Raw genomic sequence first — 19269 nt, forward strand, 5'->3', positions numbered from 1 at the left:
CAGAAAGAAGGGGCCGTCTAAGCATATCCGCCCCCAAAGTGCCAAAACGAAACATGACAGCGCACAGACCGAGACGGCGTGCGCGCAGAAAGGCACCACGCGCGCGCAAAAAGGCACCACGCGCGCGCAAAAAGGCACCACGCGCGCGCGCACGCAGTGGAGAATCAGCGCGCGATAACAGTTTTTATGCGCTCGGATTTTTGGCACTAATGTGACGCCATAGAGTGGTTCGTGAGATCGACAGGCGACTGGGTACGGCGTCTTCAGTAATGTGGACACTGTATCGATCCGTTGTGGTGTAGAAGGAGCTGAGCCAGAAGGCAAAGCTCTCAATCTACCGGTCGATCTACGTTCCCATCCTCACCTATGGTCATGAGCTTTGGGTTATGACCGAAAGGACAAGATCACGGGTACAAGCGGCCGAAATGAGTTTCCTCCGTCGGGTGGCGGGGCTCTCCCTTAGGGATAGGGTGAGAAGCTCTGTCATCCGGGAGGAACTCAAAGTAAAGCCGCTGCTCTTCCACATCGAGAGGAGCCAGATGAGGTGGTTCGGGCATCTGGTCAGGATGCCACTCGAACACCTCCCTAGGGAGGTGGTTAGGGCACATCCGACCGGTAGGAGGCCAAGGGGAAGACCCAGGACACGTTGGGAAGACTGTCTCCCGGCTGGCCTGGGAACGCCTCGGGATCCCCCGGGAAGAGCTGGACGAAGTGGCTAGGTAGAGGGAAGTCTGGGCTTCCCTGTTTAGGCTGCTGCCCCCGCGACCCAACCTCGGACAAGCGGAAGAAGATGGATGGATGGATGGATGGATAGATGGAGGATTCACCAAATCATATTGCATTTTCTTTTGTATTTTTTTGCGTACTACAAAAAAAGAATTACCTGTAGGTTTTTGGGGTAAAAACTGGCAGCTTAGTCGCCAGAATTTTATTGTAAAAATTTGTGTTTTATTACAGCATATTACTGTAAAGGGAAAATAAATAAAAAAATAGTCGACTGAGGTCGACTTTTATCCTAAAATCTACAGTTGTTTTTACAGTGTACAATTTGATGGATAACCTGTTTTGAATTCATAAGTCAAGCAGATATTTAAAGTATTTAAATATCAAGTACATCCATTTTTTCTATCAAAATAATTACATTCAGTAAGAAAAGATAAAGTACTTTGTTGGCATTATTTCTAGGCTTTCGCAGGTCACAAAATGATGTGGTCAGGCCTTGAGTTTGACACCTGTGCCATATCGAGTACCACAAATATTATATACAGTCAGGGCCGTCGTGTAGGGGGGAAATGCAATGACAATTCTAAGGACCCACAGCACGTTGCGGCCCACACACAACCTCTTGTAGCCTCTATGTCAAAATGATTATGCATACACTGAACAGTCTATTCATACGAATGAATCCAAATTTAAAATAAAGCCACAAGTCAATGTTCTAATTTGAATCATTTCGATAACCTCTTTGAAAACATTTGGGAAGTAGGCCAGGTGTAGGAGTAGGAGTAGGAGCAGGAGCATCAGCAGCAGAACAGTTGCCCAGTACATTAAAACTTTGTTTTCTAAGAATTTTGGTGAGACAGTAAAACTACAGAGGGCGGCTAAAACACTTAGCCTACTTGTTCGTTCATTTAGTGTCTGTAACATTACTTTTGACGGGGCACAGGCTGGACACTGAAGCCTAGGTTAGCTGTCATCTAGCCGCGCTACACTCTGGGACAAGTTGCCAGTTCATTAAAAAAAATATATATTATAGAGCAAAGGTGTGACTGCATGTGTTTCACACATATCACTGTCGTACAGTTCTGCTGTATGCGCCCATTCAGAGGCTGCATTGGATATGACGCATTCAAGTTCTACTTAGTAATTAATAATTACTGAATATATACCTTCCTCAGATGCTCATAATTACCAATTATGAGTATGATCATGATAATTAGTAATTATGAGCATCTGACGAAGGTCAGTTATCATGATGTGTTCAATGTGGTTTTGTAAAATGTGTTATTCGTGGGACATTTGATTTGCCTAAATACAAACCCCGTTTCCATATGAGTTGGGAAATTGTGTTAGATGTAAATATAAACGGAATACAATGATTTGCAAATAATTTTCAACCCATATTCAGTTGAATATGCTACAAAGACAATGTATTTGATGTTCAAACTGATAAAAAAAAATTTTTTTTGCAAATAATCATTAACTTTAGAATTTGATGCCAGCAACACGTGACAAAGAAGTTGGTAAAGGTGGCAATAAATACTGATAAAGTTGAGGAATGCTCATCAAACACTTATTTGGAACATCCCACAGGTGAACAGGCAAATTGGGAACAGGTGGGTACCATGATTGGGTATAAAAGTACATTCCATGAAATGCTCAGTCATTCACAAACAAGGATGGGGCGAGGGTCACCACTTTGTCAACAAATGCATGAGCAAATTGTTGAACAGTTTAAGAAAAACCTTTCTCAACCAGCTATTGCAAGGAATTTAGGGATTTCTCCATCTACGGTCCGTAATATCATCAAAGGGTTCAGAGAATCTGGAGAAATCACTGCACCTAAGCAGCTAAGCCCGTGTCCTTCGATCCCTCAGGCTGTACTGCATCAACAAGCGACATCAGTGTGTAAAGGATATCACCACATGGGCTCAGGAACACTTCAGAAACCCACTGTCAGTAACTACAGGTGTTCGCTACATCTGTAAGTGCAAGATAAAACTCTCCTATGCAAGGCGAAAACCGTTTATCAACAACGCCCAGAAACCCTGTCGGCTTCACTGGGCCTGAGCTCATCTCAGATGGACTGATACAAAGTGGAAAAGTGTTCCGTGGTCTGACGAGTCCACATTTCACTTTTTTTTTGGAAACTGTGGACGTCGTGTCCTCCGGACCAAAGACGAAAAGAACCATCCGGGTTGTTATAGGCGCAAAGTTGAAAAGCCAGCATCTGTGATGGTATGGGGGTGTATTAGTGCCCAAGACATGGGTAACTTACACATCTGTGAAGGCGCCATTAATGCTGAAAGGTACATACAGGTTTTTGAGCAACATATGTTGCCATCCAAGCAACGTTACCATGGACGCCCCTGCTTATTTCAGCAAGACAATGCCAAGCCATGTGTTACATTAACGTGGCTTCATAGTAAAAGAGTGCGCGTACTAGACTGGCCTGCCTGTAGTCCAGACCTGTCTCCCATTGAAAATGTGTGGCGTATTATGAAGCCTAAAATACCACAACGGAGACCTCCGGACTGTTGAACAACTTAAGCTGTACATCAAGCAAGAATGGGAAAGAATTCCACCTGAGAAGCTTAAAAAATGTGTCTCCTCAGTTCCCAAACGTTTACTGAGTGTTGTTAAAAGGAAAGGCCATGTAACACAGTGGTGAACATGCCCTTTCCCAACTACTTTGGCACGTGTTGCAGCCATGAAATTCTTAGTTAATTATTATTTGCAAAAAAAAATTAAGTTTATGAGTTTGAACATCAAATATCTTGTCTTTGTAGTGCATTCAATTGAATATGGGTTGGAAAGGATTTGCAAATCATTGTATTCCTTTTATATTTACATCTAACACAATTTCCCAACTCATATGGAAACGGGGTTTGTACAAAAATGTTAAATATTCAAAGATGTGTTTGGTTTTCATAGCAATATAAAATAAAATACACCATAATAGCTGACAACAACAAAGTAAAAGAGACTATTTAGAATTTGGGACAGTTTTACACTGACTTTCTTATCATAACATTACCTGTGACTGTTCTAGGTGGAGAAAAGGTGTTTAGGAAACTGAAACTAAGTAAGAACTATTTCAGATCCACAAGAATAGCCTTGCTAGACTTACAATTGAAAGTCAGCAATGCTGACAATTGGACTTCAAAGACCTCATTAGCAAATTGGTTAAAAAAAAAGGTCTGGCGTTGGGCCTTCTGATAAGACTTACAGTGAACAAAGTTAATTTAAACTTTAATTTAAATTAGATGAGGCCTGTTGTTGTTTTTGATATTTGTATTGTAACATTGTATTCCATGTGCTCTTTGTTTTACTTGCTCATATTACCTGTGGACGATCTTGAGCCAGGACAGTTTTGTTTGTTTTTTGCATTTGAGTGCTTGTTAAATACAATAAAATACCCACTACCTAATTGTTAAATGGTTAATTGAAAATGTATTTACAATCAAGTGTAGTTACATGTTGCAAATCAGTGAAATGCATAATTTACATAATACTCTGACTTGTTAAGTGGTTAATCATAAAAAAGGAAATTAATTGGGTGTATTACACCAGGCAAGAACACAGAAAAACAGGAACATTGAAGGTGGCAATGAATGGGGTAGAGGGGCCCACACTGATATTCTTACTGTGGGCCTAGACTTCGTAGCAACGGCCCTGTATACCGTACGTATGGCAATAGTTGCTGTTATAGTATTGAAGCAATAAGTCAAAGGGTGGTAGGGTGTGTCGGGCTCCTTAACGTGAGAGCGTTATTATTTTCTTACCAGTGCAAAGGCGAATGTTACTCGTCATTATCCGCCTCTGGTACACATGGACAAACAATGCCACTGTTGTGCTTTAATAGCCAGCATTGGCACTTCTCATAATCAATGATGTATATGTCCATACATATCTTCCAACAGCCAGCATTGAGCAACCTTAAAGCCTCAGTGGGGAAAAAGACAATAGAAAGCAGCTAAAAGATGGCGAATGGATCAATTTTCAAGAGAAAGTTTCATCTACAGGGCTGTAATGAAGTCCCAAGTGTGACCTTATCACCCTGTCACAGTCACCATAACAAGGTAGTGGTTGTTTTTGTAAACAACTAATATTGTTAGTCGCCTCAGTCTGCTGGCCTAATTAAGGCAGGATTTAGATGCTGGCATTTGGCTTTGCGTGGGCTGAGACGTGCTTCCTGCTAAATGACCGTATACACGTGATGATTCCTTATTTACGACACCTTGCATTCAGACCCTAAGTACCTCCCCAGTTGTTATCGTACAGTGTTATTTTAGCTCTGCATGACTTTTATAAATGTCAAAGGTTGCCGATGGCTGATTGAGTCTGACCTCTTTTCAGTGATATGTTGCCATGCCATCTTAAAAAGCAATTTCTCCCAACCCTCCTCAGTCGGTGCAAATGCTAACCGCCACTCTGAAAAAGGAAGACTTGGATCACTCTGGAATGAAGATTAATGAAAGTCTGACTGTGGTTATGTGGATATGTTTAAGATTGAGAGTTGACATCAGACATCTTTTATAGATTGTGGCTGAAACTTTGACGCTTTAAAAGGGGACTGCACTTTTTCCAATTGTTCACAATCATTATGAGAGACAAGAAGACAAAGGGGTTTTTGCATTGTAATGTAAAAATCAGCTCATTCTAGGTAGCTTGCAATGCAGCTAATGGAAGCAATCTATTCTACTACTAAATCCCTTTAAAAATGCATTAAAAAACGTCACCAGTACTTCATTTATGTCCCGTAACCTGTATAATAACCAAGCTCTAGCAACATTGTTATTGTAAGAGCGAACACTGAGGAACTGTTTTTCTAGCGGTAACACATCGGCATGCTTCAGTATTAGCCGTAAAAGCAACTACGGCGAGAGATAAGCTAGCTTCTACGTCAGCACGAAAGAGTCTGTAATGCACAACACTATGCGATAGAACCCCAATCTGTACTGACTGAAAAACATAAACAATCATATTGCAGTGTCTGTAAAGTATTAGCCCACATTTCATGTTTTGTTTGTACACAACTAGCTAGACAGCGTATGCTGTCTGTCATGATATCATGATCAATATAAAGTGTGACTCTCTCAATGGACAGTTGTCTCTTTGGTCCAGCTGGACGGGGACATTTTTTCTGGTTTCTTTGGGTAAGCACTCCATTTATGTTGAAATAGCTTATCTCCAAATTGCACATTTACAGCTTCGAGTGGCTTTCACCTCAATCTATCGGCTTCCGTCTGCTCCAACGTCTCACCCTCTTCTTTGTGCTCGCTTCTAAAAGCAGCAGTTCATTCAGCTTCAAACAGATAAGGTTGTGAATCCTCATTTGTCCAAAAATAGTTTTCTTCGTTGTCTGTTAACAAGTCTGCCATGATTAGAACACACACAAGCATTTTGTATCCGGAAGTAGGAACACATATTTGCTGCCAGACGTCAGACATGTGCTGCTATGGAAGCGGAAATCAATGTGCGGAATAAATCAGTCCCGAAATTGATTAAAATGATCAAAATACGGTAAATATTGTACATATTACATATTGTTATGAATGTGTTTGTTACTACATTATATATAGACTTGCAGTGTGTATATAAAACGTTGATGGAGGGTTTTGAAGGCGACAATGTTGACTCCCACTAGATGAGACCTGGGCAAATTAAGGCCCGGGGGCCACATGCGGCCCGTTGAGCTTTTCATTCTGGCCCGCCAGACATTCCCAAATAATTGTATTAGATGTTTAAGATGGAAAGTGTAGCTGCCATTATGATGTGCACTCATGTTTTCTAATGACCGTAAGTCTTCAACTATACTAAGTCTTTCAATGCTTGGAATCTACATCATACACTAGTTACTATGGTCATCTAATTAGTTACTATGGTCATCTAATTACTTACTATGGTCATCGAATTACTTACTATGGTCACGATGAGATATCTCAGATTGTAAGTGGGGGTTTTTTTTCACTGTTTGTTGCATTTTGGTTGCGTTTCGGTTGATTATAAAATATGTTGTCAATATTCAGTGTTTTATCATTCATAGTTAATATTGTAAATCCCACATTCTTTATTTTCATGCACATTCTGGGTGTCTCGTTCAGTAAAAAAAATTTCAAATTCCATTCCGTTTTTTAAGGCATAACGTTTTTAGCTTTCAATCATTATTGTGAGGTTTTGTATTAGTGTTCCTAAAAATAGATATACCGGCCCCGAGACGAACTTTTTATCTAAATCTGGCCCCCCCGAGTAAAATAACTGCCCAGGCCTGCACTAGATGCATCTTCCAAGCGTTTTTTAAATCATCTTTAAAATCTTAATTAAAAAAAAAGATTTGTTTTTGTCTCCTATGATTGTAAACAATAGGCAAACAAAATAAAAAAAATAAGTGCAATTCCCCTCTGACACAAGTTGTTTGCCTTAGGAATGTGGAACATTTTCAACAAATATAATTCAAGTACCACATTATTATTTGCATCAGTAATTCTAAAAAAGTGTCTGATGTTGGAAGTGTGTAGTCTTGATGCAGGAATTTACAACTTTACAGTTTAAAAGTGCTTTGAGTACACGTGATTTTGTGGGACTAGCTCAATGCTAATGAGTGCTATCATGCCCTTTTTATAAACTCTTAACTTTGAGCTTATTTATTTATTAATTACTATTATTTAAACATTTGTCTGTGTTACAGATTGAGCACTGGAAGTGAACAAACAAATGTGTTAGCAATTGCTATGAAACCGAAAAGGCGTATGAATAAATAAGCTCTGCTTCTTCCTTCTCCTTTTCGTAAATGTTGTAGTGTGAAACTGGGAATAGGTGATGTATCATATTGTAACTGTATGAAGGTTCGAAATAAACTTATACCAAAACCCAGGGATGTGCGAACAGGGTAGGCAGGTGAGGCTCTTTGCTGAAGAAAAACAAAATGACCATACCTACAGCCATATATCTGTAGCTGACTGGAGGATTGTTGGCAGAGCTTTATTTTAAGATGTTTATGAGGTTTTTCCTCCATGATATCATAAAAATGTAAAAAGTGACCCTTTGAGTTTCCCATGCTCTTGGATCACATATAGTGTGCGAACATCATTAAAAAGTGCACAGAAACTTAAATTAGTTTTAAATTTCCAGAGAGGTAAAATGATAGTGTAGCTCTACAGCGGATGCTGAGAAAGTAACATTATCAGTCACAGTAGCAATGTCACTCAATGGATTTGTTTTCAATGCTGCAGTGCATCATAAGTCCTTTTCTTTCTTCCTGTATATCTTTGCCCTGTGCACTCAAAGCTATGGGAGACTTCTCTGTCTGGGTTTCATCTTAGCGCGGTGTCACCGACGAGCTCAAAGGAAGGGAACGTGTGATTCCGAGAGACATCAAGGGTACGCCATGTTTTATTCATTCGCGCAAAGCTCCTGGAAGTTTTGAATTCTCCCGCCTTGTTTTGACACATCAAATCTGACTGAGCTGAAACATGATTGGATTTCTTATCAAATGTTTAGGATTGGGCTAATTGTCATTATAGCCTTGTTGTATGTCTTATTCTTTGCATTTGTATGGAGGGTGACCTTGGCATCCTGCTGACTCACTTGTTCTCTTATCCTGCCAGCTTCTCTCTAGCGTCACGGTCCCCTGCTGGAGGCAGAGAAATTCAAACACTGAGATCAGGTGTGTTTCAAAACAAACAGTAATCCACTGTGTGATTGGAAGGTTCAGTACACAGACACAATGAAAACTGGAATATAAATGTGTTTTTAATGGCAATAAAACGAGCAGCGTGCTTCTGCATCTCCTAATTAGCATCATACACCAAAAATGAGGTACAACATGTCATCAGGCATGACGTATTATCCCAGGTGCAGGTTTTTACTCCAGAGGACCGAGGTCTGACCTTCATAAGGATGCTGAGGATGTATCAGTGTTTCTTTGCCTGGCATGACTTGATGCAGAGCACATTCCTGTTGCAGTTGTAAATGAGGTTCCAGGTTCTGCTCACCTTCTCCTGTACTGAAGACATTTGAACAATGTCATAGGAAAAGCACAGGTGAACAAGTGCAGTAGCCATGGTAACTATATGCATGAGAAAAATGGTAGCAGCATAAGACCCAATGCTTCCAAAGACACCACTTTTCAGTGTTTTTTAATTATCTGGAAAATATGAATATTTTCTACATTTTAGTTGAATCCTCTTTCAGTTTGTTCTTCATGTTTAAGCCCAAACTGTCTCTGGGGTCAATCTCTCGTAATCACAGGTGCACACTGGCCTGACAGCAATGGCTTCAATATAAACATAAAATGCAACTGCAGGTCTCCCTGGCAGAGTTTTGGAGCACAAAACACTTGTTTGCTGCCAGAATTGACTGTGTCCTGTCCAGAGAGGTTAAACATGGCAGCTATCAACACAGACAAGCTTGCTCGCTTGCTGTGCTCTTTATTTCCACCGGCTGGCTGGGAATGTGTCATAGCTTTGGTTTTTCCTGAAAACTACTTGCTGCTCATCCTGTTTGTTTTATGCTTTAGTTTGCATTTTGAAATGCAGGGTGTTGAGCAGTTTGTCTGTATTTTTCCTTTCATTTACGGTAATTGCAAATTCCAACAGATTTTATCACAGCAACTTGGATTTTTTTGGTAATATTCCCCATTTAGATTTTATGAAAATATACATTTAAATTTGTTTTTAATTATTTCTAATATGAAATTATATATTTTATATTAATTTGTAGTTATTTTTTGAATAATGAAGCATAACACAATTAAAACATACATTCCCTTTGTCATCAGTATAAATAAATATAATGAAATCTAATTTAAAGCACAAGATGAAACCCTTAAACAAAAATAAATAAATATGGCAGCTATCAACACAGACAAGCTTGCTCGCTTGCTGTGCTCTTTATTTCCACCGGCTGGCTGGGAATGTGTCATAGCTTTGGTTTTTCCTGAAAACTACTTGCTGCTCATCCTGTTTGTTTTATGCTTTCGTTTTGCATTTTGAAATGCAGGGTGTTGAGCAGTTTGTCTGTATGTTTCCTTTTATTTACGGTAATTGCAAATTCCAACAGATTTTATCACCGCAACTTGGATTTTTTTGGTAATATTCCCCATTTAGATTTTATGAAAATATACATTTAAAAAAATGTTAAATTATTTTTAATATGAAATTATATATTTTATATTAATTTGTAGTTATTTTTTGAATAATGAAGTAAAACATAACACAATTAAAACATTCATTCCCTTTGTCATCAGTATAAATAAATATAATTAAATCTAATATAAAGCACAAGATGAAACCCTTAAACAAAAATAAATAAATATATAAATACAAAGTAAATTATATTCCATTCAGTATGTAACAATTTTATCCAGATTGTAAAAAGTCTGAAACACTTGAGGACCCTAAAAAAAATTATAAAAAAGATCACGCAGATCCATAATTGGGGGGGGAATTCCAGGTTGGTGTGCATTTTCTGAAGAGTTCTTGTTTCCCCATTAAAAAAATAAAAATAAAAAATAAAATAAAAAAAAAAAGTAGATAGGAAGCACCAGGAGGTCACAGTGCATTAAACACACTAATAAAGCCATTCCACTGCAATGAAGGAGCCCAAATGTGAGAGGATGAGGATGCTGGGTAATGGTGCTGAAGAGCTGGAGCAGACATGACTGTCAGTGATCACTATTGTTTCACTAACGTGTGCTGGATATGTGTGGTTAAATCTGTCCTCGGTGCTCGGCTGCCTCCATGTGGCCTTATACGGAATAGCAGATACAGCTGGGTGTGTCTGTGTGAGGAGGGAGTCGATGATACTGATGCTGTGTGTATTGGTACCTAAACATCACTATGAATATTGATAAAGCAACTATGCATGTTTTTGGTAGTGCACTAGAAAAATGTAGGAGGGGGGTAAAATGAAAGAAAATTAGCTGAATGGTGAACATGGACTTGCACCAAGATGTCATTATTTACATTTAGATGGATGGCATGTTTTGTCCACAGCCATCTTGTAGACTTCACTGGGATACGTTTTGCATTCAAAATGTTGACAAATGCATCTGAAGAAGTATATCGAGGGAATGTATCGCTTCTTTAGGAGCGGTATCCCAGTGATTTACTAATCCAACAATTAAGACCATAATCCTGCATAACCTGGCGAAAAGTGAACTCATTTGTTGTATTTGTGTCTTTTGGCTGGAAATAACACACATGAATCACAAAACACCGGAAAATGTGGAAATGTAAAAGACAAATAATTTTTACTGAATATTATGATTATCATCAGGTATACCAATGTGGTGCCGAGTGTGTTCGAGAGAAGTAGAAACTCTAAAGTCTATATGTGTGCATATTAGGCCTGTTAAACGATTAAAATATGTTTGTATACATGTATGTATATGTATGCATGTATACATACACACACACACACACATATATATATATATATATATATATATATATATATATATATATATACACATATATATATATATATATATATATATATATATATATATATATATATATATATATATATATATGTGTATATATATATATATATATATATATATATATATATACAAACCTCGTTTCCATATGAGTTGGGAAATTGTGTTAGATGTAAATATAAACGGAATACAATGATTTGCAAATCATTTTCAACCCATATTCAGTTGAACATGCTACAAAGACAACATATTTGATGTTCAAACTAATAAACATTTTTGTTTTTGCAAATAATCATTAACTTTAGAATTTGATGCCAGCAACACGTGACAAAGAGGTTGGGAAAGGTGGCAATAAATACTGATAAAGTTGAGGAATGCTCATCAAACTCTTATTTGGAACATCCCACAGGTGAACAGGCAAATTGGGAACAGGTGGGTGCCATGATTGGGTATAAAAGTAGATTCCATGAAATGCTCAGTCATTCACAAACAAGGATGGGGCGAGGGTCACCACTTTGTCAACAAATACGTGAGCAAATTGTTGAACAGTTTAAGAAAAACCTTTCTCAACCAGCTATTGCAAGGAATTTAGGGATTTCACCATCTACGGTCCGAAATATCATCAAAGGGTTCAGAGAATCTGGAGAAATCACTGCACGTAAGCAGCTAAAACCGTGACCTTCGATCCCTCAGGCTGTACTGCATCAACAAGGGACATCAGGAACACTTCAGAAACCCACTGTCAGTAACTACAGTTGGTCGCTACATCTGTAAGTGCAAGTTAAAACTCTCCTATGCAAGGCGAAAACCGTTTATCAACAACACCCAGAAACGCCATCGACTTTTCTGGGCCTGAGCTCATCTAAAATGGACTGATACAAAGTGGAAAAGTGTTCTGTGGTCTGACGAGTCCACATTTCAAATTGTTTTTGGAAACTGTGGACGTCGTGTCCTCCAGACCAAAGAGGAAAAGAACCTTCCGGATTGTTATAGGCGCAAAGTTGAAAAGCCAGCATCTGTGATGGTATGGGGGTGTATTAGTGCCCAAGACATGGGTAACTTACACATCTGTGAAGGCGCCATTAATGCTGAAAGGTACATACAGGTTTTGGAGCAACATATGTTGCCATCCAAGCAACATTACCATGGACGTCCCTGCTTATTTCAGCAAGACAATGCCAAGCCACGTGTTTCATCAACGTGGCTTCATAGTAAAAGAGTGCGCGTACTAGACTGGCCTGCCTGTAGTCCAGACCTGTCTCCCATTGAAAATGTGTGGCGCATTATGAAGCCTGAAATACCACAACGGAGACCCCCGGACTGTTGAACAACGTAAGCGGTACATTAAGCAAGAATGGGAAAGAATTCCACCTGAGAAGCTTAAAAAATGTGTCTCCTCAGTTCCCAAATGTTTACTGAGTGTTGTTTAAAGGAAAGGCCATGTAACACAGTGGTGAACATGCCCTTTCCCAACTACTTTGGCACGTGTTGCAGCCATGCAATTCTAAGTTAATTATTATTTGCAAAAAAAAAAAAAGTTTATGAGTTTGAACATCAAATATCTTGTCTTTGTAGTGCATTCAATTGAATATGGGTTGAAAATGATTTGCAAATCATTGTATTCCGTTTATATTTACATCTAACACAATTTCCTAACTCATATGGAAACAGGGTTTGTAGATGTGAGTGCTACATGTTAAATCTAAACCTAAATGTTAAATCTAAATGTGAGCGCTAAATGTTAAATCTAAACCTTAATGTAAATGTGAGTGATACATTTTAAATCTAAACCTAAATGTTAAATCTAAACCTTAATGTAAATGTGAGTGATACATGTTAAATCTAAACCTAAATGTTAAATCTAAACCTTACTGTAAATGTGAGTGCTAAATGATCAATCTAAACTTATACGTTGAATCTAAATGTGAGCGCTAAATTTTAAATCAAAATCTTAATGTAAATGTGAGTGCTAAATGTTAAATCTAAACCCAAATGTTAAATCTAAACCTAAATGTTGAATCTAAATATGAGCGCTAAATGTTCAATCTCAACCTTACTGTAAATGTGAGCGCTAAATATTAACTCTAAACCTAAATGTGAGCAGTAAATGTTTAATTTAAACCTCAATGTACAATCTAAACCTAAATCTTAAATCTAAATGTGAGCGCAAAATGTTCAATCTAAACCTAAATGTAAAATCTAAACTTAAATCTAAATGTGAGCGCAAAATGTTCAATCTAAAGCTAAATGTAAAATCTAAACTTAAATCTAAATGTGAGCGCAAAATGTTCAATCTAAAGCTAAATGTAAAATCTAAATCTAAACGTGAGCGGTGAATGGAGATTCTGAACAATCTTTAAAAAAAGGCAATTTAAGTTAATTAAGAGTAGTGTAAATAAGCGTATCATAACATTTTCCTCCAAGATATTTATTTAAAGCAACAACAAAAAAATGCTACTCTAGGGTCTCAGGTTAATCTCTCAAGTATGAGTGAGGAGCGTTGCTGATCATTTTTTTTAATGAATTTTTCTACAGTATACAAATATTCACACATAAAATGTTGCCAAAAACCCTAGTGTATCGTAAACATGTCGTTCAACCTTACAACTCTCACCTTTATTCCTTCTGCTTAAAGAAAACTTGCATTGATTTGTCATCCTGCCCCCCACTGCCCCAACACACACACACACACACGCACGCGAGCTTACACGCACACACTTTGTAAACAGCTCCAACCCCTGCGGGTCACATGACCAATCAGTTAGATTGCAGCCGCTGAAGGTGAGAGGTTCTACATGGGAGGAGTCACAGTGTGAGGCAGGAGCTCTGTTGACGTCATCACATCAAGAGGAGGCCCGTATTGCATCCTTCATTCCTAAAGCAACTTAAAAGTGTCTGATACAGACGCACAGTCGTTGCGACATAGACAGACACATGTCTTGGCACTTGTGCGCGTCCTTACATTAAGAATAGTTGACCGACATCGGGGGGGGGAAATGTACAGTATAGTATCTCACAAAAGAGCGTACGCCCCCTCACACTTCTGCATAAAATATTTTCACGGAACAACACTGAAGAGACGACACTTTTTTATAGTGCAAAGTAGTCCATGTAACTAATGTAATACAGTAATTCCTTGTTTATTGCTGTTAATTGGTTCCGGACATGACTGCAATAACACTTCCGCCAAGTAAAAATCATAAATAATATATATATATTTTCCCAGCTAGAGTATTAAAAAAAAACATGCTTACTACCTTCTAAATATGGTTTTAAAGGGGAACATTATCACAATTTCAGAATGATTAAAACCATTAAAAATCAGTTCCCAGTGGCTTATTATATTTTTCAAAGTTTTTTTCAAAATTTTACCCATCACGCAATATCCCTAAAAAAAGCTTCAAAGTGCCTGATTTTAACCATCGTTATAAACACCCGTCCATTTTCCTGTGACGTCACATAGTGAAGCCAACACAATCAAACATGGCGGAAAGAACAGCAAGCTATAGCGACATTAGCTCGGATTCAGACTCGGATTTCAGCGGCTTAAGCGATTCAACAGATTACGAATGTATTGAAACGGATGGTTGTAGTGTGGAGGCAGGTAGCGAAAACGAAATTGAAGAAGAAACTGAAGCTATTGAGCCATATCGGTTTGAACCGAATGCAAGCGAAACCGACGAAAACGACACGACAGCCAGCGACACGGGAGAAAGCTAGGACAAATTCGGCGATCGCCTTCTAACCAACGATTGGTATGTGTTTGTTTGGCATTAAAGGAAACTAACAACTATGAACTAGGTTTACAGCATATGAAATACATTTGGCAACAACATGCACTTTGAGAGTGCAGACAGCCCAATTTTCATCAATTAATATTTTCTTTAGACATACCCTCATCCGCGCTCTTTTCCTGAAAGCTGATCTGTCCAGTTTTGGAGTTGATGTCAGCAGGCCAGGGAAGCTAGGGTCGATAGGGGGTTTAGCTCGCTCGTCTGCGGGAACAAACTGCCGCCATTGCTTGCCGTGCTACCGAGGGCCTTTGTCCCTGAATTGCTCACACACTCCGGCAGATTCAATGGGGGTCTGGCTGCAGATTTCTTTGACTTTATCATTGGAAATGCATCTGCTTTGAGTGTCGCAGGATATCCACACATTCTTGCCATCTCTGTCGTAGCATAGCTTTCGTCGGTAAAGTGTGCGGAACAAACGTCCAATTTCTTGCCACTTTCGCATCTTTGGGCCACTGGTGCAACTTGAATCCGTCCCTGTTCGTGTTGTTACACCCTCCGACAACACACCGACGAGGCATGATGTCTCCAAGGTACGGAAAACAGTCGAAAAAACGGAAAATAACAGAGCTAATTTGACTCGGTGTTTGAGAAAATGGCGGATTGCTTCCCGATGTGACGCCACGTTGTGACGTCATCGCTCCGAGAGCGAATATTAGAAAGGCGTTTAATTCGCCAAAATTCACCCATTTAGAGTTCGTAAATCGGTTAAAAATATATAGTTTTTTTCTGCAACATCAAGGTATATATTGACGCTTACATAGGTCTGGTGATAAGTTCCCCTTTAATATTAGACATGAAATAACACCATTTAGTCATCTTTTAATGCTGTCTAAGGCTGAGCCGATCAGTGTTCCTATTGGCCATTACTACAAACGTATTGATATGTTCAGCGGCTTAAGCGATTCAACAGATTACGAATGTATTGAAACGGATGGTTGTAGTGTGGAGGCAGGTAGCGAAAACGAAATTGAAGAAGAAACTGGGCAGCTGTGGCTATGAAAGTAGCTTACCACCACCAGGTGTGAATGATTGATGGGTTCTACATGTAAAGCGACTTTGGGTACTTAGAAAAGCGCTATATAAATGCCAGTTATTATTTAGTTCATTTAGCCCTTTATTATGCTTGAAAATGCAATGCTTAATTTACGTCGTAGAATATGCTTAAAACAAACTTCTGCGATGTTGTGAGGGACTACTGTAAGGCACAAATTTTACTTAGTGTGCTGACTTGGTTGCCAGCTGTTTAGACCTTTACGGCGGTGTGTTATTTTATGGGGACAGTAATGTGCTCTGTTATATGAGTCAACTGGGGCCACATTTCCAGAAAGCTCTGTACTATTAGTCTTATTTTGTGTATTACTGAGAACCAGCGTCCTCAACAGTGGACATATGAATTGTTGTCTTTTAATTTTGTCAACGTTACAGATTTCGGGGGGAAATGCCCTTGTCTACAGTGTAAAGCAATCTGTACAGTTAACAGTCAAAAAAAAAATGACTGTGGTACTTTTTCCCCATTCACAGTAATGCATTGTAAAAACAATGACTGTAAAAACTGGCAGTTCAGTTGCCAAAATTGTACCATTAAAATAACAGTGATACTGCTTTTCGACTTATTCAGTGTAAAAAGATCTGTACATTTTACAGTAAAATAAAAAAAAAACTGGCATATGTATATAAAAAAATCTGCAAAACTGTTAATTTTACTGTAAATTTCTGCCGCCTGAGCTGCCAGTCGTTTTTACAGTGCACACAAGAGTGCTTCGCTGTGTTTAGGGACCAACTGCAAAAAAAAAAAAAAAAAAAGATCATCCACATCAGTGGTTCTCAACCTTTTTTCAGTGATGTACCCCCTGAGAACATTTTTTTAATTTAAGTACCCCCTAATCAGAGCAAAGCATTTTTGGTTGGAAAAAAATAGATAAAGAAGTAAAATACAGCACTATGTCATCAGTTTCTGATTTAGTAAATTGTATAACAGTGCAAAATATTGCTCATTTGTTGTGGTCTTTCTTGAACTATTTGGAAAAAAATATATAAAAATAACTAAGAACTTGTTGACAAATAAACAAGTGATTCAGTTATAAATAAAGATTTCTACACATAGAAGTAATCATCAACTTAAAGTGCCCTCTTTGGGGATTGTAATAGAGATCCATCTGGATTCATGAACTTAATTCTAAACATTTCTTCACACAAAAATAAATCTTTAAGATCAATATTTATGGAACATGTCCACAAAAAATCTAGCTGTCAACACTGAATGTTGCATTGTTGCATTGTAATGAATGGAATAGCCTACTTGATTTGATGTTCAGTTTATGAACTTACATTCACATTTTGTTGAAGTATTATTCAATAAATATATTTATAAAGGATTTTTGAATTGTTGCTATTCTTAGAATATTTTTTAAAAATCTCACGTACCTCTTGGCATACCTTCAAGTACCCTCAGGGGTACGCGTACCCCCATTTGAGAACCACTGATCTACATGACAGCACTTTAGTGTTTTCAGAAATCTGCTGCAACAATGTTAGTCCTACAAGTTTTTTAAACTGAACCCGCGGGCCGGTATGGTGTCGTTCCCGGGCCGCCAGTTGAATACTCCTGCTGTACACTGACTACTTTACATTGTATCGAAATGTCATTTCTTAAGTGTTGTCCCATGAAAAAAAATCAACTGTTTGTAGAAATGTACTCACTTATGTGACATACTGTAAGTTTGCTTGGCTACAGGATGCAGGGAATCAAGTAATTGGTGAAAGAGTTTGAAGCTCCCCCCGCCCTGTTGCCAATAAACCTATAAACACATCTTATACTAAGAAAACATTGTCTATATACAGGTATATATTAAGATGAACGGCAGCATTAAAGTGGCGGCACATCCTTTTGGCTCCGGGTGCCTCCATGCTGCTGCTTGGGTGACCTTCAACTCTTCCCCAAGATATAGTGCAACAGACTTCTTTTTTTCACCAAGGTAAATAAATCAAGTGAACAGTAATGATCTGATGCATCAAGGAGTGTGCTGCAACAGAAAGCGTTGCATGCATGTGCTTGGAAATAAATAAACACCTCCATAAAGTGAGGTCACAATGAAGAAAAGAAAAAAGGTTGACCTCTTAGTGAACTAAACAAGAAAAAGGCATTAGTGAAAAATAAGGCGACCGTTCTGGGGCAACCAGACTGGGCTACATTCCGTTGTTGATGAGAAAGAGAGCTTTTTTTTTCTTTTTTTTAACGATAGCTTCACTGATGTCCTTGTTTTGTTAGAATATATTCTATCGCTCTCACACACGCTATCTTTTTATTTCTTCTTCTTAAATATGCTTTTGATTTTAGAGGAGGAGCGCTTGAATTTCTCTCCATTGTCGCTGGAGTCTTGTGAGGAGGTGCTCGGGAACTTGTGATGACGTCCCAGGCTTCGGCCCTCCGAGTCCAGGGAGGTGAGGGACGGGTAGCGGCCCACGACGGGCAGCATGTTTGCGGGCAGCTGGCCATAGCTGTACGACTTCTCCAAGATGCCGTTGTATATGCCCTTCCCCTTTGGGGAGCACCCCTCGTGGACTCGCTGGCTCTCCGGAGAGACGCGGGTGAGGTCTGGCGAGCCTCTGTGTGCAAACATGTGATGCTCCAAGGCCGGTGAGGGCGAGGTGGACGGCGGGCCTGAGGGGGTGGTGGCTGGTGTGGGGGGCAAAGAAGGGGGGGCAGAGTCCCTGCTGTTGCTGGTGATGGAGGCGGGGAACTCTTGGCTCTGGTTGAACAGCCGCATCTCTTCGCGTGAGATCTTGCGGTAAAGAGTCTCTGAGGTCTTGAAGCCGGGACTGTGCAGCGGCTTTCGGCCCATCAATGAGTTTAAGGAGTCTGTGTCGGAGCTGCCCTCCTGGGAGGCATCCCTGTGGGAGAGGGGCGAACACAAATGTCACAAACTGGCATATGCACCGAGACGTACCGTTATTTGTGGAAGCAGCCACAAGAGGGTGCCATCTCCCTTCAAATGGGCTGTTTGCAACATTGACACAGATGCCTAGAGGGCGCTAACTTTGCAATGTATTTTACAAAGTCTTCTGGCTTCTATGACTATGTTTACACTGCAGGCCAAAGTGGCCCAAATCAGATTTTTTTTTTAATCAGATTTTTTCTAGCTTACTGTTTACTACACTGCAAGTGAAATGTGATCTTTATCAGACTCCAGTATAAATGCGCACGGGCCCCAATGTGGCCCTAATGTGGCCTCGACATCACTTGCAAGCACAGTGAAATCAAAAGAAGTTGACAGGATTCCGTAAATGAACAAGGAAGCTGCTAGTACTACT

At 39.2% G+C, this 19269-nt stretch overlaps 1 protein-coding gene across 2 annotated transcripts in view; it reads right to left on the reverse strand.

The window, feature by feature from the left end:
• Positions 1–13587: 13587 nt before the first annotated feature.
• stim2b (stromal interaction molecule 2b) overlaps positions 13588–19269 on the reverse strand; it is a 65997-nt gene continuing 60315 nt past the window's right edge. For both annotated transcript variants that reach the window (XM_061960964.2, XM_061960963.2), the window contains one exon: positions 13588–18849. In XM_061960964.2, the coding sequence (XP_061816948.1) occupies positions 18261–18849 (589 nt within the window). In that variant the 3' untranslated portion in view covers positions 13588–18260. The remainder of the gene's footprint in view (positions 18850–19269) is intronic.

This window comes from Nerophis lumbriciformis, linkage group LG05 (assembly GCF_033978685.3).
Source record: "Nerophis lumbriciformis linkage group LG05, RoL_Nlum_v2.1, whole genome shotgun sequence".
NCBI lineage: Eukaryota > Metazoa > Chordata > Actinopteri > Syngnathiformes > Syngnathidae > Nerophis > Nerophis lumbriciformis.